Source organism: Lepisosteus platostomus, chromosome 6 (genome assembly GCF_059453375.1).
Source record: "Lepisosteus platostomus isolate fLepPlt1 chromosome 6, fLepPlt1.hap1, whole genome shotgun sequence".
Lineage (NCBI taxonomy): Eukaryota > Metazoa > Chordata > Actinopteri > Semionotiformes > Lepisosteidae > Lepisosteus > Lepisosteus platostomus.
In genome coordinates, this window is record NC_142616.1 from 63,598,214 (window position 1) to 63,622,075 (window position 23,862).

The 23,862-nt window shown below is 36.6% G+C and overlaps 2 protein-coding genes across 2 annotated transcripts in view; one reads left to right on the forward strand and one right to left on the reverse strand.

Moving 5' to 3' along the window:
- The window catches only part of syn2b (synapsin IIb), an 88,842-nt gene that overhangs the window by 46,625 nt on the left and 18,355 nt on the right, over nucleotides 1-23,862 (forward strand). Inside the window, exons 4-8 of the mRNA XM_088636839.1 lie at nucleotides 2,725-2,881; nucleotides 5,059-5,148; nucleotides 20,103-20,165; nucleotides 20,421-20,563; nucleotides 23,475-23,549. Of these exons, the coding sequence (XP_088492965.1) occupies nucleotides 2,725-2,881; nucleotides 5,059-5,148; nucleotides 20,103-20,165; nucleotides 20,421-20,563; nucleotides 23,475-23,549 (528 nt within the window). The remainder of the gene's footprint in view (nucleotides 1-2,724; nucleotides 2,882-5,058; nucleotides 5,149-20,102; nucleotides 20,166-20,420; nucleotides 20,564-23,474; nucleotides 23,550-23,862) is intronic.
- On the reverse strand, nucleotides 5,891-16,789 carry LOC148662097 (metalloproteinase inhibitor 2-like). The gene is made up of 5 exons (XM_088636842.1): nucleotides 16,462-16,789; nucleotides 10,544-10,635; nucleotides 9,649-9,763; nucleotides 8,461-8,585; nucleotides 5,891-8,006 (listed from the first exon to the last, which is right to left on the reverse strand). Exons 1-5 carry the CDS (start codon nucleotides 16,589-16,591, stop codon nucleotides 7,809-7,811), a joined length of 660 nt encoding a protein of 219 aa, XP_088492968.1. The 5' UTR covers nucleotides 16,592-16,789; the 3' UTR covers nucleotides 5,891-7,808.

A 23,862-nucleotide genomic window follows, 5' to 3' on the forward strand; every position in this document is an offset into this window, starting at 1 on the left:
TCTGTTTTATAAGTAATTGGCTTTATCTCCACTGGTAAGTAATTGGTCATTGGTTTCATCTCCAATTTTGTATTTCTAGTTTGCTCTTGCCACCTGCATGCAAAACCCTGCACATGTCTACATTAGAAGTCAACTGCCATGTGTGTTTTCCCAGTCTGGAATTGTATTTAAATATTTTTCACTGTTCAATCTTCTGTTCTGTATTCACAAAATGTATGGTTACTTGCATTGTTAAGCGCCTTGGGATAACCATGTTGTGAAAAGTGCTATATACAAAAAAAACTGAATTGAATTGAATTTGCTGCTTCTAAAGTGTTAGGTAATCCTCTTAATATGGTATAATCAGAAAGCTTGACCAGTTTACTAACTAGCCATGATCTAGATCATTGATATACTGTACAGTAAATAATGTATAACAGCAGTGATCCTAGTACATATCCCTGTGATAGGTCACTAATTACCCCATAAAGAGAGAGAACCTGCTCAGAAAGTGGGATGTGAGACCCAATCTACTCTTTCTTAACTGACAGATGTTATGTGCTATAGACAGAGTATTATGTCATTTATCAGAAAATATTTTGTTTTGTTTCAGTTTACTTTTCACCCACATTGGCACAGACCTCCTTCCTATGATACTGCTGCAGTACATTCTGAAACATTTCAGTGCAGCAAAATATGGAGATAATACAAGATCACAGCCAGTCAATAGCAAAGTTAAATGAAACCTTACAAAATACTCAGGATGCTTGAGACTTGGTAAATGAATATCCATGCATGAGGAAAACAGAAGTGGTCTGTCACGGAGCATAACTGAACTAAAATATGTTAGAATGTAGTTACTGTACACGCATGACAGCTGTTTCAAGTTAGATCTGGAGTTAATTCCCAATCCTATACTTTCACACTACACTGCACTGGAGTTTCTAGCCAGCTACAGCTTTTCCTCCCTTGGTACAAAGGCAAAAGATTGAATATTGCTGGGGAAAGAAGTGTGATTCTCTCTCATCTCCCAGGGTTACGTCTAATTAAACATAAAAGCTCTGGCGGATGTCATGGTTTCTGTGGGGAATTCACAGCTTTTAGTGAGTTTATTAAGGATTCATATCTATTTACAGTCAAAACGGGCTTCTTAATTATTTATTTAATTATTTTTCTTTTAGAACAGGGGTCGACAAACTTTTTAGAGCAAGGGCCACTAAAAAAAAATGTACTAACCTTCTTGGGCCTTCTGAGTGAAATCCCCTCTCTAGCCGATAAACTCGCCGACTGGAATAGGTCGCGTTTCTCCGGGCACATCACCTCCGTGACCTCTTGCGTACACTGCTTAATAAACTCATCGTCCGTGAAGGGTTTGCTAGAAGCTGTGATAACTAGCCCAGGTAGCCGCAACATTTTCTTAAATTGTTCTAATTTTTCCCTCCGTCCATCTCAGGTGTATTCCGAAAACCTAGCCTGTTGTTTTGTCTCGCAATGCAATTTGATGTTGTTTCCCGACAGATAAGACACATTACCTTTTCTTTCCAAGGTCCACAAAAGTGCTCTTCTGACCATTTGTCTTTGGATTTTCGCCCCTCTGCATCGATCTTTCTTTTTTTTTCGACACGGCAGGAATAACCTGTCAGATGTTACTTTAAGAACCGTTTGAAATCATTACCTGCTTTCAAAAAAGATAGCATACGCTAGACTTTATTTGCATGACTGAGCCAATCACAGTAGGCAATACAAAATCCAAATGTATTTACGGTAAGAATCAGTTGTAGCACAGGCGCAGGTAACCTAGGATAAAGTTAGTCAGATAGGCTAAAAGTAAAATGCATCGTGCAATAGGTGTTGTTCTGCAATTGATCATTAGTGCTGAGAGAGAGCAGCAGAGCTAACAAGTAGAAGATTTTCCAAATGTGATGCAAAAAGTAACCCTCGAGATTCAAACAGTAGTGAGCTCCTGGCCACTCAGAAAAGTTCTGCGGGCCGTAGTATGCCGACCCCTGGTTTAGAATATCATTAACCACATTTAGGTAAAGTACGAGAGGCTGACAAAGTTAGCTGGCCTATTCAAACAATTTTATCATGCAGACTGTGCACAGTAGGGAAATGAAATGTGGTGCACATACTGTACAGTGCAAATGGGTGATTCGGCGAAAAGACACTTTCTTCTGATTTGAACTTCTCAATATACAGTATATTACAAAACTAATAATATTATTGAAACTAAAGTGCCAGTATTCTACCATTAGCACAATTTGTATGAAAAATAAAGTTTTGGCAAAATGATGGAGCGGATTTTGACCTAGAATGAAAAACTTCTTATGTGTTTTGTAAATGCAATGCAGCTTCCAAAGAATATACTTGGGTGATGCTATGAAATTAATTTTCGTACACCTAAACCTTTAGAGGAACCAGAGAACAAAAGTGAAAACTATGTTTTTTTTTAGCATAAAGGGTTATGGCTTCTTTCATTCTTGAATGAATTAGCTAGTAGAAACCAAACAAGCTAGATGGACCTATTGGCTTCCTCTCTAAGTATTAACATAGTACTTTAAAGTCTGAACTCTCATCTGGGATTTATTATTTGTGTGAATTGTGTTATTATAGTGAAATATAATTCATGCCTAAGTTACAAAATATCAGTTTCTTATTTTTTCTGTACATAAGCATTCAACTAAGACAACACAGTCTTCTGAACAGTAGTAAGATCTGTTCCTTATCACTGTCATTGCATTACAGGTCATTCAAGCCTGACTTTGTTTTGATCCGACAACACGCCTTCAGTATGGCAGAGAACGAAGATTTTCGCAACATGATTATCGGTCTGCATTATGGTGGAGTTCCCAGCATAAACTCCATGGAATCTATTTACAACCTCTGTGACAAACCCTGGACGGTAAGTTTTGCTCTTGGATTTCGGAATGGTATGATCTCTCACCAAAAAGTAAATCCGATTATTTTTACTCGATAAAAAATGATATTTCTAGAATAACAAAACATATTCGGCATTGCAGCATCATTGTTAGTTCTGAGTTCCTCAATTAAACTTGTGGTATCTTGTCACCACAAAAGACGTTTCCAAGAAATGTTTACTGTATCCTAAAGAATGTTAAGTGCATAACACAACAATGTTGTTGTTGAACACATGACACGTTATTATATTAAAGCATAATGCTATTAAAGGGATAAAATGTTTCCTAAATTGCCTATTTATTTCTGCATTTTCAATTAATTTATCATGTTCATCACATTCATTTTCAAAGGGTTACTATGATATGGTGTTGTTAAGTATGCTTCTAAGTTCCTTCCTAAAATGCCTTTGGTGCATTTTATTCAAATAGTGCAGTATACAACATCTCCGCAGAATTCACAGTAAAAGCAATTGACCAAGAAGTCAGCTTGGAAACAAATATGAAATAAACAAGCTTTTTGATCATAAAAGGAGTTACATCTTTTAGAATATTTTATCAAATCCTTTTAGTGACACTGTCTTTAATGACAAAATCTTTAAAGTTTTTTCATTCACAATTTCTTGACTAGTCCTATAACATATTAATGAAGTCTTTTTTGGAACCAGAACAGTTCATAATCCCTGCTGCTTCAGTGGTGTACTGTTGTGTATGTTTTTATCAAGCACACAGCAAGATATACTGGCCAGAAAAAAAAAATGACTTAGAGCAGTAATCTAGTCCACAGCAAGATTTAAAAAGCAGAAATTTAAAGGAAAGTGGACATCTTCAAAACTTAATTAAAGGCTGAAAAAGTTTTAGACGCACCACAAAACGTCACGTTAGCTAAGGGGAAGGATTAGCTCATTCTTTTCTAACCACTTCCACACAATCAAATGGCATGGGTATAAATTTTCATTATACAGTGCATGGTCCAATCTCACATTTTAGCAGCCTTTCTGAGGGCAGTAGCAGTTGCTCCAGTGGCATATCCTGAGACATTTTCTAAAATAAATCCAACAATACAGTCCTTATATGGAATGAAAGAAATATTCAGTCTCAGAATTCAGTATCCCATTTCTTAATACAATACATGCAGATAAGTAAGATGCAACAAAGTTACATTGTGAGATCAATAGATTTTGAATCCAAAGTCTAGAAGCTTATTATAACAACATTTAGTCAACTGTAGTGTTCATAATGACCCCCGACTAGCTCTGTTGGTAGAGCATGAGACTCCTAATCTCAGGGTAGTGGGTTCGTGTCCCATGTCGGGCACAAGGTTCTCTAAGAACCCCTACTGGGCGGCAGCAGTATGGGGCGGTGTTGGTGGTGGAGGATCATGTTTCCGTGACAACAGCAACAACACCCGCAGTATCTGTGCAGAAAAAAGGCCTGGCGATCTACTTCCGCATGGTGCGATGAAAACTCTATGGATAGTGACGGGAGAACTGTCCACAGGGTAGCCATGAGTCGACACCAACTCGACAGCACTCATCCCATCCCTCATTGGTCATCATAGATATTTCAACTCTGTATAATCCATTTTTTACTTTTACTGCACTTCTCACTGACTCTACTGACTGTGTTGTATTGTTGTCTAATTGTATCATTTCGTTACACTGTGCTGTGTTGACCGTGCTAAGCTGCTGTTGCACTGCAATTTCCCTCACGGGATCAAAAAGGTATCTATCGATTGCACTGGCAATTTTGTGCTGGTTGCTGGGTCCCAGTGTTCTATGACTTAGCAGTAATTGCTTCAGTACGAATGTGTAACAATGAGCTTTTCTTAGCCTCCTGAAATATCATACTGTATATTTCAAATTTCTAAAAACATATAATATAGGTATTGTCTGTTTTTCTAAATAAAATTTTAAATCAAATGATTAAACTACTTTGCAAGAACTTTGCAATAATTGAATCTGCAGCAGTATCATTTTGTCAGCAGTTTCCCTACTTATGCTCTCCAGTTACTGAGTGCCTTTCTAAATACTTAATGCCTAATTGACGTGTAATTGTATCCGTACACAATACGTGACATTTACACAAGTAGAGTACAAGTTCAAACTTATGTGTGATGTAAACTGATTTGAAAGCAGTTGTTTTTTTCTTTTCTTCCTCTCAGTTTTCCCAGTTGATAAGTGCCAGCAAGAGTCTTGGTCCTGAGAAATTTCCCCTCATAGAGCAGACGTTCTACCCAGACTATAAGGAAATGGTAAGGCTTGCTCAACTGTTTGCTTTATTTTTTATCCCATTTTAAGTACACCTGAATGAATGATAATTCTCCACTTTATCGTAATAAAAAAGAGGAGATAAGCTGTACTTCTGTGGAGCTGAAAAGTACACACACCTGTTCTATTGGTGCCCCTGCTCTGCTAATGGTCTTGTTTGTTCTCATATATATACTGTATATGGCTAGATCTGTATAACCGATAAGTATGAAAAGTTGATTGTGCAATTCAGTTCAGATTGTGATGTAGTATCTTAAGTTAATGCACAAGTCTCCTTTGCAATCTATTTAGATTTTTTAAATGAGTGCATTTTTTATTTGTTCAGTTGAATCAAATGTATCTAATATTAAATTCCCTGCAATTTGAAAAAAACGAAACGAATACTGAAAATAAAAGTAATCATTTGAATGCGATGATTGCGATGATTGACAAAATGTGCTGACTGCTCTAATTCCTTAAATTAAACTGATGAGCAGACACGGAATATTTAACTATCCCCAGAATTGTTTTATCTGCTCTGTCAGTGACTAGTAGAGGTATACTGCTTTGCCGATAGTACGTGTAGTTTCTAATTAATTAACAAGAGTACATCTTGCCAATACTTTTTTGTTTGGAGACAAAACACACCACAATAAAGTCAAGCGACTGACACATTTATACTGACAACAAATAACCTTGCTGGTTATATTTGTAAGACAAATAAGATGGATGAATTAATTCATGAGGTACTCTATTGCAAGATTTTTATAAACAATCTTTTTGGTATGATATGGTAGAACAGTCCACTAATATTGAAAGGTGAAAAAACATAAATACGCATACAAACATTCATTTGTTTAAAACAATGTGCCACAGATACATTAACTATGGTTATTTCTGACACCATTAGGTAATAATTACATTACAAAGGGATGTATTAGATTTTTGGAAAATGAAACAAATTTTTGTTTTCATTTCAGCGTTACAAAGTATTTATGGAACATCTGTTAAAAGACAGAATAAAATTGAAAAATAAATCATGTGTTTAAACTATACAATTTCTATCTGCCAACTTTTATATTTTAAGCTGTGAGTGTTTACATTGTTAATAACACAAATATATACATTCTCATAATGTATACAGAACATTCTGGGCAAAAAGAGCACATTAAACCATTGTATAGCATATGAGCCAAAAAGCATTTGTATGCTAAATTTCTGATCCATTCTTTTGTTAATCTTGTGACTTGGTAGTAAAATACTCAGTTTCCTTACAGCACACACCCAAGATCATGAAGAAATGTGTTAAAACAAATACTTAACATTAAATAAAATCAAGGAGAAATTGTGTGTAAGATAACAATCTTTTTATGAAAAGAAGGGGTTTTTAAGCCCAGTTCTTGAAGGGCCTGACATCATCTTGTTGTTTTTTTTCATCCTGAGTAGTCAATTAAACAATTAATCAAATTATTTCCTAAGAATATACAGAATACAGAATAAGTTTTTTCTTAAGGCTTTCTACACTTGATTAAGCAAAATATTCACTTTATTAAAGGTACAGCTACCTATAAAACCTCAGAATCTTCTTAGAAGTATTACACTTCCGCACTTAATTAAATAACATGATCAACGATATCACGTAACTGGGAGCTTGGGTGGAACAATATCAGGAAGACATTAGGAATTGACACTACGTCCTTCAAAAATTGAGTTTGACACCATCACATAAAAACTAGACATTCCAATAATGTGAATTAAGCATCAGTACATGCATAAGACAGGATATAAAAAGAGATATAAACATCTTGATTGTTGGTTTTCTTGAATCTACTTGGTCTGAAAATCATGTAAATATCAAAACACCAGAAGTGGTGTGCAACTTGTCATAACCTTGTCCTCCTAATCCATTCATTTGCAGAATTTTAGTGCATCCAGCTTGTTAATTGCTTAATTACATGACTATTTTTTCAGTAACATAATTAAGCAGCTAATTGCCCTAAAGTACTGTACTGCAATGGATTGCAAGATCCAGAATCAGACAGCATCTATTCTAGAATAACAATTATTATTATTGCTTTTATACTGGTTTATGTCTCTGCTATAGACCTAAGCAGATTTTTTTTGACAGCTAGAAACAAATTATTAGGAAGTACATTAGGAAATTAACAGTGATCAAAATTACTTACTAGCGAACAAAAAATGCTAACCTGAAATCTAAAACAAGAAGTCATTTCTCACATCCAAGTTAATACATTCCACTCTATATGGGTTTTTCTAACATATGAATAGGAACACACTTGCCATGCACTAGTCGGGACTGTGCGATTTACATAGCATGGTTATGAAAGAGAGGATGAAAATGTGTGCCCTGTGGTAATGTGGGCATATATGTTTGCTTTAAAGAAAAATAAAGTATCCTGACGTAATCAAGTCCTTAAACAGATGCGTTTGAGCAAATACTGCATTAAAAAGTCTGGAAATAGCTTCTTGTCAGCAATCTTATACATTCACACATGTTGAAACATAGGCAACTGAGCTTCAGACAGAATCAGAAGAGTGCACTGAGCTGCAGGCATTCCAGGTTGAAGGACCTAGAGATGGAGCAATTATGCAGCTTGTCTAAGAGCATTGCCTCTTTACCTTTCCCCTTTACAGTGAGTCCTTCTTAGGGGTCTGAAATGTCCATGAACTCTTTTTCTGGGGGAGGCCCCCCCCTGTACCAGCTACAGGAACCATCGCTTCGCTTGATGCAGGCATACTCTTTGGCCTGTTCTCCATTCAGACTTTTATCTGTCAGCCAGTCTGTCCAGAGACACTCATTTTCTGCAGTTGTGGAGCATGGTAGGCTATAGCAACTAGAAATCTGAGAGAAGAGAGTACAATTTCAGCGGGGAGTGATAAGTGAAAGTCCGCTGATACAGTATGACATATTTCAGCAATTGACCAGTTTCCCTCTCCATCACATCATCAACTTAAATGAATAAAAAAGCAAATCTATTAGCCATCGTTTTTCTAAGGGAAGGTAATGGTATACATCTGTTAAATTTTATGTATGGTTAGAATTTAATCAGAAGTGAAGTTCATTGTTTTTTGGCTACAAACTAAGCTATTCTAAAAACAAGCACAGGTAAAAAATTAGGAATCCTGAAAAATGCAAAAATGACTGAGGCGTTCTTGTTGTACTTTTAGATTTGCAATTTAATCGGTACTTTTTTTTCTCTTCAACTATCACTAGTTGATCTGATGGGAGAAGCAACAGTTGTTGTGTTTGCATGCAGGCAGAAAATAAATGTGGTTTAAGAAGCTAAAGAACTCACTCTGCAGTCGCAGCCCATTTCGTATCTTTGATTGAGGTTTTTCTTTTGGGACATTGAAAGGTTATCCCAGGGCTCAATGAAATCACAAAGACCAATAGAAACTTTTCCATCACTCCCCATTCTGCCTGGGAAACAGAAGACAAAAATGTTAAGTCTTTGGCAGGTCATTTATTAAAGGCACAGCACTGCCTTTCCACCATGTGTGTTAACCTGGGAACTTAATAAGACACAGCCTGCTGGAGTTCTAATGAACCGTACAGAATGCTGTGTGAATTGGCTGTATCAAACATATTACCCTCTCGCATGAGGTGAAGTGGAATCACTCAGGGATGTTTCAGTCTTGCATCTCTTTTATAGTCGATGGATCATATTGCAACACAAAGTCCATAGCAGTAGAGAAGTAAACCTTCTACACTGTACAATGATTCTCCTAAGTACTGTAATTCATGGGTTACAATCCAGTTTCCTAAAAGCTAAGAACAATTTCATATATATATGTACTGTATATTAAGGACTGTTTATTTACCTATTAATACACATCTAGTAAAAACCACAGTACAGAGTACAACACTCTGAGATAGCTTTATTCAATGTTTATAATTATCTAATTTACAGTACACTGGCTAAAAAAATGACTGAGAAAATGTGAAAGGTATGTCACTGGAAGTAGCAGGCCCTTGGTGGTTTATAGTTAACTGTACCTTACATGTATTTACGTTAAGTGAATTAATTCACATACATACAAGTTTACACTGTATTTATCTATAATTGTAACTGTTTTGAATTGTCACCTTGGATTATTAATTATAAATAATAATAGGAACAAAACATGCTCTGGACGCTAATTCAGGGTTCTAGTTCACAGGCTCTTGTACATATTAACTTTCACCACAGTCCTTCACCGGATTTTCAGCAGATGGCAGTATTTGTTATTGTAGACAAACATTAGAGACAGGTAAGATTTCATTTTATTTTGGCGCAAATACAAATGGCTTGAGCAACTCCAGCTTTCACTTAATTACTTAAGTTGATTTTGGAAGAAAAAATAATTATTTATTAAAATCCTTCAATTAAATCTTCTAGAAAATAACCTTATTACCTGTCCTTTATAAAACCATTCATACTGTATGTAACTATTGCTCCAAGCAGCTGGTGATGTTATATTGTGAAAGTATGGCTTTGTCTTACCTGACAGAAGGTATTGAACTTTGTTGCTGGCATCCAGCTTCACGCCACAGAGGGAAGAGAAAACAGGAGTGTATACATACTGGATGTCCTTCACTTTTTCGAAGCCTTTGAACATCTTAAAAGACGGGATGTGTGTTAATATACAGTATATGCGTGTCAATTCAATTCACAACAATTTGAAATGCTTGCATTTGTTTTGATGTTGTGTCGATGAAAGGTACTTTTATATTTGGAAAACAGCATTGCAACACCTTCTCTTAAGGCAAACTGAAACTTAGGATGGATTTTATCATTAGCATGTGAGTAAACAAGCTTGACAGCTACAAATATGAAAAAAAGAACTCTAGACTCCCCTGCTCTGAAATGGCATTCCTTATTTTGAAGAAGTCAAGTGAAGTATGAAGAGAAATTTGAATAACATGGTGTTTCTGGGCCAGGGTGTAGGTAATGCACAGAAATTCATCCTTGGCTGCTGACATAGAGAAGTTAAGAGAATATTCAGGAACATTTTTATAATTGTCCATCTTCTGTATTTATACCTTGAGTTCTAACTGTAGACTGTATCCAAGAAAAAAATATCTCTATTTTTATCAATGCAATTATAGTCAGCGTGGTGCAGGTCTTATCAGCATTTTTGTCTTTTACAGTATAAATGTCCATGGTTATGTAATAATTGCTATAGTCATTTTTCCTTCCATTATCTGCCACAAAGCAGTAACAGTTGAATAGACTTTGATTGTAAGAGGTGTACAGAACAAAGTGAGATTCGGGGATAACACATGACGAGCTTTGAAAGCAACAGAAACCTTGTCAGCAAAGCCAAATACAATGATCAGAATAAAATATAAAGGTTTTGTTTTTTTGTAATCATCACACTGATTTTAGTACATCTTACCTTTATCAGTTTCACTTCATATTGAATAATCTTTAAGTGAGGATAAGAGTCCGGAGATACAATCTTTTCACCTGAGACCTTTGCCCGAATCACTGTAAAAAAAACATTCCAGATACATGAAATTAAGTACAGAAATGCTCTAAGAGTAAAAAAGAAAAAAAATGCAGAATGATTTCTAAATCTGTGTTCCTTGTGAAAGTCTATAAAAGGAAATTGCACTACCCACCCCCATCTTTGACATGAAAGCAGTATAATATGAGCTTCTTCATGTCTTTCTGTGGTGCTTAACCCACAGATTTCAATTTTGCAGGCATTACATTGATATGTGACCATTTTGTGTCATTTATCCCATACAAATGTAAAGTTTTTGCACACGCAAAAACATCAGACGTGCTCGGTATCTGCTCACATCCACAGTCACCCCATTCCATATGAGCACATCACATATCACACACTAGATCTAGGAAATGTGCTCTTGCTGGTAATAGAAACTATGTGTGATCCATTTTTGCAATGGTTCCTCATGAGAAGAACCATTTGCAGACAACCAGCAGGAACAGACCAGTTTCCTCACTTCTGTCTCAAATACAGAACCCAAGCAAACTTTGACCGAAAGCAGATTTAAACTAGAAAGATAAATGAAAACAAATCCAATTTCACTGAGAGCCAGTTACATTTTTTGTAGAATTCCAAATATTGTACTTTGTAAGTACAGATTGTTTTTAGACAGTATATACTGTGAAGAGTTTCTATACAAATATCACTTAGTGTGACTAAACTTAAAACAATAAAAAGTACAGAAAAGGCTTCTCTATGGTTCAGCAGTTGTCTGGACCTCGAAAAACAGATCCAGTATATCAGGAAAAGATCCTTTTGTTTGAATGTGCTTATGACTAAAAATAAGTCTCCTGTTGTTTCCCCATTGCTCTACAATGTTGAACGTAATGCTCAGATAGCCAGATTATTTCATCCATTATGTACAGTGACATCCACCAAGCCACACAATTCCAGAGATATTTCATTTTACTGGGAGGGCTGTTTCATTTCTGAATGTTTATACAGAAATATTAATATGTAAGTACAGACAACCTCTCTTTTTTATATCATTTTCATAAAAAGGCATAAGACTTTGTGCTCGATTGCCTGGAATGGTATCAAGCACTTGAAAGCTTGTTCTTTCAAAGCAATTTTGCAAGTTTCTCACCATTCAAAGCTACAGTAAATCTCAGACAAGCGAACCTAATAAGCTAAGCCAAACTGTTTGGTGGTTCTTCATTATACACAGAACTCCCTATAGGCCTTTGAGAGTAAGCTGAGATCACCAAGCTCATTTCAGGTGTTAATGTGGACCCAGACCACCAGAGGTTAAAATTCTGCACAACTTTCCTTCTCACTGTTTTTTTTTCATTAACCAATCTGGCTAGTGGGATGGAATGCTGATGTTGTTCTTTGGAATTCCCTACTAAAGCCTCTGGAATGCTAAGCAAGTGTCCCTATCACCACTTTTGCCAGTGCCCTGGGACCAGAGTTATGTCAGTGATGTAGTAAATCTATCAGGCTCTATTCGGCTTTGCCATTTTCAAAACTCAGACGTTATAAGACATCTCTGCTTTCTTCCAGGAACTGGTGTAATAACATAATATTGTGAGTAACTCACATAACATGCAAGTTACTCACAACATTATGTCAGCTTTAAGTCCAATGGTTCAATGAGTGAGCGTAAATCTCTGATTTTGTAGAAAGGTATGTGTTTCAAAGTTTGAGTAGCTGTCCATAATGTTTAATGTATTGCCGAGAATATGAAAGCTGCGCTTTTATGGAATGGAAAATGAATAATTGTAAATTATTTCTAGATTGTTTTGTAGAGGCAGTGAATGAAACAATGTATGAGTAAGGCCTTTAATTCATAAAGTATATCTCTCAACCAACCTCTCATGTCCCTGAAGGATAAAATACTGGATATTACTGAAAGAAAGTCAATCGAATAATATATATTTTAAAAGATGTGATTTAAGGGCGACATGATGGTGCAGAGGTTAGCAGCAGTGCCTAGCAGAGCTTGGTCACTGGGTTCTATCTGTGTGGAGTTTGCATGTTCTCCCTGTGTTCTCCATTTTTTGAGTTATCCCTGGGTGTTCCGGTTGCCTCCCACAGTCCAAAAACTACTGGCTTCTGGGAAAACTGGCAGTGGTATGATTGTGTGTGTCTGTGTACTGTATATCCTGTGACGGACTGGCATACCGTCCAGGTTGTATTCCACCCTATGCCCATTGCTTGCTCACACGTGATCCTGAATTGGTTGAAGAGGTTTAGAATGTGGACAATTGTATGGATGGAAGACTGTGATTTCTACTGTGCTACATTTTTACAAAGCAAGTAAAAGATGTGATAAGGAAATTGTTACACTGAGGATTCCATCATACAGTCCAGCTTACAACACTGAATCATATATTTTACAGCTCAGGCTTTTGAGCTTCTCCATACTCTACATTTGTGAGTCATTTCCATTTGAAATTCTCCATTTTAAAATAACTCATATAATGTGAATCATGTAGCTCTCTTTCTCTTTTTGGCCTAAAATGAATCTGGGTACTCTGGGATGATATCATCTTTGTGCAATGTACAGGAGAAAAATATAAGCCACATTACACAACATTGTAAATCGATGCCTAACCACTGCACAGTTTCCGTATGCTTCTGTTGAACTGATTAAAACCAGAAGTCATGTGAAATAAGATTTCCCAAAATATAGAAACCAATCCTTTCATATTTCCATGCCACAGATTTCTGCAAGGAAGTCGGCTTCATGTAGGTTTTTTTTTTCCATTCTCTCTACCCCAAGAATCTTTAAGGAAAAATATTAACTATTTCACAAGCCAGGAGAAGCCTTGCTGTTGTTTGACTGAAGGCATACAAGGGAGAATATTCTAATCATTCTAAAATAGGAGAGACTATAGTTCTCGGAGTGAGTTTCCCTGTTTATTACGATTAAAAGACAATTGTCATAAGTATTGAGTATGAATTTATATTTGTACATGGAAACTAGAACACGTTTTAGCCATAGCAGTAGGTATTTTCCTGTTTTGTGATGTGACAAGCAGGACAGCTGACACTTCTTCCCTTCTGCCCTGCTCTAAAGTCTGCTTTCCTACAAAGCCCTGTATTGTGATCTCAGCAATGGCCAGGGTAAACAACAGTGCATCACACAAGATAAGGGACTGCAACTGCCTGTAGAAGTGAGATCAGCAATGCGTATGTGAGCTTGACTTCCCGTGCAATAGTTCTAGAACATTATGGTCTGATTTACAATACCTCTGAGTTACTTTTTTCTCTCAAATGTGGGTCTGCATGTACAGTATGTTCCCCAGTCCTTAATTCAAAAATGCAGTCTATTAAATTAATTTATCTAGCAATCAGCAATCAACAAACAGTCCTTAATTCAGAAATGCAATGTCTTCAATTAATTTATCTAACAATCAGCGGGCATTTTTTGATGCCACGTAAGAAAAATCATTGAATCATCCCCTTTTCCAAACCTGCTCCCATTTCTGTTCCTCAGACAAGCTCGGCTCCAGTTTGCACCCACACTCGGAGCTCGTGTGTCCAGCACACAGGGATTGCTTCTAAAAGCATCCACTGGGCCAAAAGCTAAAGGTTCTTCCTTGCCTGCTAGAGCTGTCAGAGGGCATGTGGTTCCTGCCAGTTGTACCAAATGTATGGTTACCAGGGTGCTGTGAAAAGATGGGCTTTGTTGACAAAAGGGATGCTGTCAAGCGATGACAGAGAGCCACACTACTAATCATTTAGACAAAAAAGGCCCAGTAAAAACCGTTTAGCCCAGACCTAATTAATTTCTGTGCTTGTTTTTGCTGGGAGGCGAAACTAAATACCGCACTTTAAGTCTGGCCTCACACATTTAACTGGTCAGTAAGAACATGCAGACACAAACCATGCTCTGTCCTGTATGGGGCTAAGTTGTATTCACAGATGTCTCCAGTCAGTGGTCTGCAGTGTTCCAAAATTCCTTCTTTTCCTTGTACTGCGATCACCTCTACTCTCAATCCGAAGAGTAGCACACAAACTTAAAAAGCAAAGCCCTCCAAATATGTGCTGAACCTAATATGAATCTAGGAACTATATATATATATTTAACCCCTTTTCATAGGGATCCTATGCCCCTATCAATAACTAATAATCCTAAGGTACTGTATATAAGAGTATATAAACCATAATTGTCACATACAGTATGTTTTAAAAAAACATCACTAAAAAACAACTTTAGAAAAATCAATATTCTCAAATGAATCCCAGGCCTTGTCATGTTCACAAAGATTTCCTGTCAGAGCCTTTAAAGCCATTAATCAGTATGCAAACAGTTTCCTCTCTCCTATAGAGATGCTAATTTGGTGACATTTTTGAAACTCATGTTGTACATTTACTGTTAGTGAGGTTTGGAAGCATTCCAACACTGCCTGGGCCCTCTGAACCTTACAGCCTGCTAAATGTCACATTTCCTTTGTGTTTTGAAGACTTAGATTTGGTACCCAACACCCATAAAATGTTTTCCATAGTCTGTTGGTTTTCTAATTTCATTAGAAATAACAGCCCTCTGTCAAAAAAACTAGAGTTTGGATTAATTGAACTGCATTGAATTGCATTTATCATCACAATTTAAAACTTTAAGCATTACAGAATGATTGTTTCAGCTTTAAACTAGCAGCAGGACAATGTTTTAAAATATCTTCAAAGTATTATAGAATTCTGTTAATGGAATTATAGAATTTCCAGAAAGTACATCATTTTCAGAATATCATTTTTTAAATATGTATGTTTAATATAACTTTTTTTTTAACACAATAGAAATTGACTAGCTTTGGAGTTGTTTAATTCACTTAGCCCATCAAGTCTTATGAGGTACTGTAAACCCCTTAAGATATTTTATTTAGGTAATTTAGATATTTTGCTAATTCCCTTAAATGCTTTGTTTTGTTAATTTGTACTTTATCACAGGAAAGCAACCAGTCAATTTTACTAGACCTTTTTCATGATATTTTATGTATATGTATCATCACAGGTGTGTTCCAACTGCAACTAAACTGGTCCGAGACATAAATAGTACAGAAAAAAAACAAAAGCCTTAATCCAAAAATGGAAGTAAACAATTTGAAATAATTCGCATAAATCCTTAAACAAAGCATTCTCAAATTAATGTTCACATGATTTTTTATACATTTTATAAGTATGATCTTAAACAAATCAGTGTATTTTTCTAAAGAGGAATCTCTAGGTTACATTCAGCAAAATATCCATGATCAATTACATCTATTTCCTGAGAGAAATTAATAAGTATAGCAAGAAATTTGAAATTCAATATATTTTAAGGATACTTTATATTGTATTTTGCTCCAACAATAAGATAATAACATAATATTTTGAAACCCAGTGTTTCACTACATAACCCTATTAAAATGCCATGGATGGTGGCTCATGCTGGTTTTTATGTTGTTAAAACATTTTATTAAAATTATTTTAAAATATTAATGTTTTGTTCTGGATTTGTATATGTACTTGTCAAACTGATGCTATAAAAGATTCTACCTTAATACCATTTATTCAGTAAAAAAAGTGTGTCAATAATTTTGCATTGCACTGACCACACAAAATGTAACCTTTTCATCATTTAACTGGTCTTTTTTATGAAACATTGCATACATTTCTGAAGTGTCGCACACCTACAGTAACTGTTGTTAAACAAAATGTGTGCATGACAAAAAGCACTAGAAATGAGCTTAAACAGTGACAGAGAGAGTGTGTGAAGGAAGGGAGGGAGAGAGATGAGAGACAGCAAGGAGAAACAGCCTCTGACCAAGTGCAGACTCAGTGACCACAGCCTGCCATAGGAACTGTGACAGACATACCTATATCAGAGTAGCAGAACGCCTGCTGTGGGTGCGCTGGAGCACAGCTGCATGCCTCTACCACATCTTCCAGCTGTACGGTCAAGAGAACGAGCATTAAGGCAAGCCAGCCAGGTACAGGAACTCTCATGGTGATCTTCGAACAGAAGTATTCTTTTCCTTTGAGTGCGCTGCCTTTATCTCAGGATTAACTTCCTACAAACTCAGTTTCCTCCTCCTGGGATGAATGTGCTGTTGAATGCTGAGACACTGATCTACAACACATAAAAGCTCTTCTCTTTCGACTGGCTTCAACTGGTGCTCTCTGACTCCACAGTGTGTGGCTGACGGAACCCCTTATGTACATCTCTGACTTTGAAGGTCCCACCCCTCTGTGAGAAAGCACGCCCAACTTTGTACAAAATAGTTCCGTCATACTTCTCAAGCAAACCCAGACACCAAATCATTACATGCAGTAGTGAAACCTTTCACACCGGGAAACAAGGCAGATTAATATTTAACTAAAAGAGGACCTAACTCCTGCAGTGCCAGCTGTTGCTACATTTACATTCTAAATGCCTTTATTATATTAAAGAACCATTACAAAAATTGAAATCAGGTTTTTTTTCATCCATCTTGTGATTTGTAGCCTAAAGCAAGTGCTTTTTATCGTGATTCTTTAGGCTCCCTTTAAAATCCTAACAGATGAAGGCTGCCAGATGACTAAATCATTTTTTTGTTATGAAAAAGAGAAACCCAAGCTTAAACATGCTTTTTCCTTTGTCATTTTTAAACCAAGTAATCAGCCATAAATTTGACATAAAAGAAGAAGAAATATAATAACCTTGCTTCCTATTTTAGGTTGGTCTGTCATTCCGGTCTTGATTGCTCTGCAGGACCTGAATCATTATAATTAGTGGTGAATAACTGTCAGTCCCTTGGGGGTTTATCCCACTAACTAAGAAGACATGAATGCTGCAGGGGTCACACCTGGTTATTTCAAAGAGTAACTGTAATCATTCATCAGTTACTGTACCAGTCATACCTAGACCGTTTAAAAAACACAACTACATTAAACAAGAAAGCAATATGATACAGGAATATGGCTTTCCAACATATGCATTATTAAAGTTACATTTTTCATTTTATTAAACATTTCATTGCCTACTAAAACATTCTTGCAATCCAATGTTTTTAATACACTTTTGCTGTAATTACTGTAGATTATTAATCCCTCCTATGTGGACCTGGTCTGTGCACTGCATTTTTCGTAGGATGCTTAAGATCTTCTTCAGCTGATCGTGTCTATATGTATGCCAATCCTTGTCTTTATGGACATCACAGCCTATTTTGGTTAGTCAAAGCACTGCAATCACCTTCAGGTCTTACTGTACATAATAAGAATTTCGAGATTATCTCAAAGAGGTCTGTAAATTAGTTCAGTCAAAGTATCAAAATTCAGAATAAAATCTTGTGCACAATAATATTGATTTACATCAGTTAGAGTATGCGTTAGAGTAATCAATATGTTCTTGTGTAAAAACAAAATGTCCCTACTGAAGAATTAAAGCTTCACCACAAACACAATTTGTGGTGATTATACTTAGCAAATTTGTAAGTGAGAGACTCAGTCCTAGTATGTTGGTATTTCTGTGCTTAATAACAGGTTGGTTTTATATAAAAACTCATAAGGTCACTTCTTATGTGTTGATCCTAGAAACACTGTTTCAAGATTGCAAGTCTGCTGCATGAGGCATGAATCCAAAAAGTATGGTGTTGTAAGATATATTTATGTCATTCTATCATGAAACAATGACACAATTTTCAGGAAATGGTTACTGTATGAAATAGCAATGTCTTCTCTAAAACAAAGTAACATAATCTCCAAGGGTTTCAAATGTACCGACAAAACTGGGAGAAAAATAAAAACTCCTGTCTTTTTAAGCTCGAAACACAATGGAAAACTGATAAACTGGGGTCTCATTTTAACAGCACCTCAAGAAGGATAGGCAAAAGATTAGTAGTGTAATCTGTTCTCTGACTTTCATTATGTTTAAATTACCAAGACGAGAGGCACCAAGGTGCATGAAAGCTTCCATAGATGGTAATCTCATAAATGCCCTGCAAAATGAACCACTTAATGTATCCCTGTCATTTGCACCAGTTGTTTACTTTCATTTCAATTAACAGGCATGTGCTGATTAATCTCAGAGGATAGCTAAACCCAAGCTCTATCAGTGTGTTAATGCTATCAAACTAGTAAAACAATGAAAGAAAATCTGTATGGTTGCACTATCATAAGGCTATTTTGTTTTCAAGTCAGGCTGATTTAAAATATTAAATACTTTCTACATTTTTGCAATGCATTCTCAAAGGCCCTAATGCACACTTTTACATAAATGTATAAATTATAATGCATACATATCATAAGAGCATTTATAAAAGTAATCAAAACCCCAGGGCATCTACTCGAATGGTGTCTAAGAGTCTAAGAAATAGATGTTCTCGGAAACAGGGGGGGTATGTAGACGAGACATGGTTAGACTGATCATTTAATTTGTTTTATTTATGAAATTCTGCAGAATTTTATTCTGCTTGCATCTTGCTCTTTTTGAGGTGATCCTTAAGATTTGTAAATACGTTTGAAAGAGGGTTAATAAACCTGTTAGAACAGAAATTAATCACACCATAATTCCACCATTACCCTTGGGGGCTGAAGGAAATAATATCATTAGGGCTGGACGAAAATGGCTTTGACATAATAGTGCAGATTAGTTTATTATACCAATACAAATACCAAGACATGTCACTGAAAATGGTTTATTCCCCCTAGTGGTTATTATGGGGAACTTGCATGGAAGTAAGTTCCAAATGTCTTTGTAATGTCATATTAAAAATGAGATTGGCTTAATGCTTTAAAATAGCATTGCTGAAAATAGGTGAAAATGAAGTAAAAGAAATGCAGATGTGAGAGGGAAATTCAAAAATAAGACATGCAACCATCTATTATCAGAATGCTGATTATTTCCAGCACAGATTAGAGAAACCTGGAACCACAGGTTTTAAGGAGCGAGTACACATTGGACTAGATGATAGTCCATCAGAGCATTCAGGTGCACTAACCCCCATGCCTACAAGCTAAACAAATTGGCAACCTGAATGTAATGAAATCTCCTCATCATCTTATTTTCACTTTTAAGGCAAATTAACACTTGTTCAACCAAAGACCAAGTTATAGTTTCCCCTGCCTTCTGATGTAAGGGCCCACACAGCTGTGAAAAGGAATTTCATATACAGTAGGCTCACCTCTATAACAGCAGGTGTTAGCATTAGTCTCAGTCACTCATACACTCATAACAGTAGTTATAATAAAAGTAATTTCCTCAGAATAATACTACCCATTCTAGAATCTACCAAAAGTAAAGGTGTGGTAGTTATTATAAGTCCTCAATATATATAAATCTTGATAAAATATAAAAAAATGACACTTCCCTCTTCATTTTGGGTGTTGTCTGATATAAACCCATTTCTTTCGAAAATCTCTTTGTTTGTACAGGATTATGCTGGTCGCAGACGTACACGAATAAAATGTCAGTTTTTTTTTCCTTTCAGGCATTTTGAGGTCAGGTGTTTTCAAGTGTTTTGACATCATTATCTTTCAGATTGCCATGCCTACATTCCCTGTTGTTGTGAAGATTGGGCACGCTCATTCAGGCATGGGCAAGGTAAGGCCTGCTCTCTCCTTTGTCTCCTGCCAATTACCAATAGTAAAACAGACACAACAAAGAATTTGGAACATTTATCTCTGCCATCCTTAAGCTTTTGCTAGTCATTTTCAGAGTGTGATTAGCGTATCATGTGTCTATCTAGTTACGTATTGCACACTGAGCTCTACTGGAGAGTAGAGAGGATACAAGCTACAGCTGGCTTATAACATTGACTCCTTCTTCTGTGTCTTTTTCATTCCCGATCATCTAAAGGTGAAGATAGACAATCACTATGACTTCCAAGACATTGCCAGTGTGGTCGCACTCACACAGACCTACGCTACCACAGAGCCCTACATTGACTCCAAGTATGACATCAGGATTCAAAAGATAGGCAATAATTACAAAGCTTACATGTAAGTATTTCCATATTTTAACTTTTTTTAAATGTAGACTTGCCGGTTATTTTTGTGGTATCCTTCCGATGTGAAATAGCCAGTGGTATGTTTTTCATGCCTTCGCCCAAAGCTACAGACTGTAGACAGACCCCAGCCCCACTTTAAGCCGCTTGTCTGTCAGCTTGTCCCAGTCCCGTGCCACAGGTGCATTGCCATTTGGGGAAGAGGCATGATCCTCTTCAGCAGCACTGCATGCCTACAAGCAGACCACAGGGGGCGCTGTGCCACTGACAGCCGAGATAGCCCTACTAAACCCTACTCCTAATAATAATTATAATACTTTACACTTATATAGCACTTTTCTTGACACTCCACTCAAAGCGCTTTATGGATAATGGGGACTCCCCTCCACCACCACCAGTGTGCAGCCCCACCTGGATGATGCAGCAGCAGCCATAGTGTGTCAGTCCAATCCCCACACACCAGCTCTCGGTGGGGAGGAGAACAGAGTGATGAAGCCAGTTCTGAGATGGGCATTATTTGGAGGACATGATCGGTAAAAGCCAATGGGAAATTTTCCAGGACACCGGGGTAACCTCCTACTCTTTTTTAAAAAACACACTGGGTTTTTTAGCTAATCGTGAGTCCGGACTTGACCTTCACATAATGAAGGAGCCCCTTGGGCACCCTGTATTTTAACTTGTGGCATTAAATAAATGTTTATAAATGTTCATGTGCCGGTATATAAAATGCATATACTTTTGCGTTATTATGCTACCCTCAAGTAGTATAGTGGACTGAAAGTGGATAGATGATTTTCTTTTAATTTTCAGATTGGTGTGATGATTGTTATGACCTTTGATTGTTATAATTTGTTATGAGCTTTGTGGCCTTCTCATGCCATGACCCCAGAGTTTAGGAATTCTATCCCTAATGCTATCAGAGAGTAACCTTCGCCGAGCACATTCACATCAAGACTCAAAACCTTCTTCTTTAGAAGGGCCTTTTATTTAATAGGTTCTGCTTTACATTCCTACTGCATTCCAAACCCTTATTGTAATTGTGTTGATTCTGCTATTTGCTCTCCTTATGTACTTTCTTTTCTTACTGTAAAGCACATTCAGAAGCCACTTTTAGAGGTGCTGTGTAAAATAAAGTTTATTATTATTGTAGCTCACAAAACTACTAGCGGCACAGCAACTTGGCTAGTCAAGTTTAAAAATTAGTATAAAAGTAAAAATATCCTGTGATTGAAAGATTGTCGAGTGCCTTTTCGTAGTGTGGACGTTTTCTTTGTACATTGGAAATGCATTCTGGAAGGACCTAAAGAGGGTACCTGTAATTTGCTTGCAATTCTGACTCATGCAGTGAACAGCTGTAATGCAAATGGTCTGCTAATAAACATGTCGCATGCACAATTACTTTGGTGAAGACCTGATACAACATAGCTTTGGAATGCAGCTTTTCCAATGACAATGACAAATACGTTTGGAGAATCATAAAAGTTTAATGGGCAGGAAAAAGTCTGAATACACACTGACAGCCTTCTAAAAAAAAGATAGAGAAGCCTGTTTTTTTTTCCACCATGAGTCACAATGGCTTGTAGTTAAAACAGTAACTGCAAAAATGGTTTTCTGCTCCATGTCTTCACCTACAGTACATTACTTTTGGAATACGGAGCTTTTGCTTAACCCCCTTGGCTGAGGGCCAGCCATCTGGCTGTGGGACGAGAAAGTCAGGGGCGGAGATGGGGTGGAGGAGACTTACATAAGCTTACTATGGTGTTTATAGTTTTTCAGGAAGTGATGTCATGGAGAATTACGAGTTAGAGTACCAGAAATCAGGGAGACCCTAGCTGTAGTCATCCCTCCTGAACATTAAACATTCCATTGAAATGAATCCCAGCCAAAGGAGGGGAGAGGTTTAGAATCGAATCTAAAAAAATGTAGTTGTAATTCTCCCAAGGGACATTTAGGAAACTACAACAGTTAATTCTATTATGACATGAACATTTTTCTATGACTTAATATAAAATGTCACTGCGGCAGGTTTTGAAACCACATAAAAGCAGACCTTTTAGAATATAAGAATATTTCAATATAATAGGTACAGTAGGTCAGTTAGTGTTTAGATTTAAGCCATACATCTAAAATCTGGTTTCATGCATATTAAGAATGATCTTTAATTAGTTTAATAAGTCAATATTAGTTTATGTTTCTATCAAAATGAAATAAAATAACATTTAAACATTAAATTACAATTCTCACTGTACAATCCCAAAAAATGACCTTCGTTTCCAAAGTCACACTATAGATTGTTGAACAGCCGATTGTTAAGTCAATATTCATGTTAAGTAATCCACTAAGCATACATGTGTATTTCATGGCCTCTTTTATATCCTTAATTGAAATAAAGTGAAGCAGTAATGAAATACTCTTTCTCCTTTCATTTAATTGTGCATGTTTTTGCACAAGAATTACAGCTGCCATTAATGCAATGCTGTTCTCCCATGTGTGATTGTCATGGTTTGATTGACACAGTGAGAAGACATACAGTACCATTGGGGAGTTCATATTTTTCTGGTGCAGTTGAGTTAGCTTCAGATGTCACTATAAATCAATAGGTCTTTGTATTAGGGGTCCATAATTTGTGTGATCCACCTCAATTTCTTCACTTTATATTAAAATGACGACAAGGCGTTAACCACTTCTTCTGTCAGTCTTCAGCATCAACACAACTGTGATTTGCTGGAAGTACTGTAGCTAACTAAAATACAAAATAACCGTATTCACCCCCCGGGGGGCAATTTAAGATGCTTTGCTGTAGATGGTGCCAGTTGCCTACGCGCTCCATATGAAAATATAGTGCATTCGTGCTGTCTGCTGACTTTGCATTTGTTTATATTAGTACTTGTATGATCCTTCAACAGGAGAACTTCTATCTCTGGCAACTGGAAGACAAACACTGGCTCAGCCATGCTGGAGCAAGTTGCCATGACTGACAAGTGAGTACTACAGTGCTGGAGGTAAACTAACTGAATACATACAGTATACTGTATAATGAGTTTATTAGCATAAACTCTACTGCTTAATTCTGATCTTAGTTAATTCAGTTGCGAGGGCATTTCAATGAATATGGTATCTGCAAGACCTCTTGCTATCGTGCTATCCTGGCCCATGGTTACATGCATTATCAACATAAAGATGGTGGGCCTTGTGCACCCTGAAAGCTGGTTTCTCTTGCTAAACCAGTCTTGGAAGGCCGTTTGTCACAACCATCCTGCAGCAACAGGGTGTCATCATGTTGTGTGATGATGC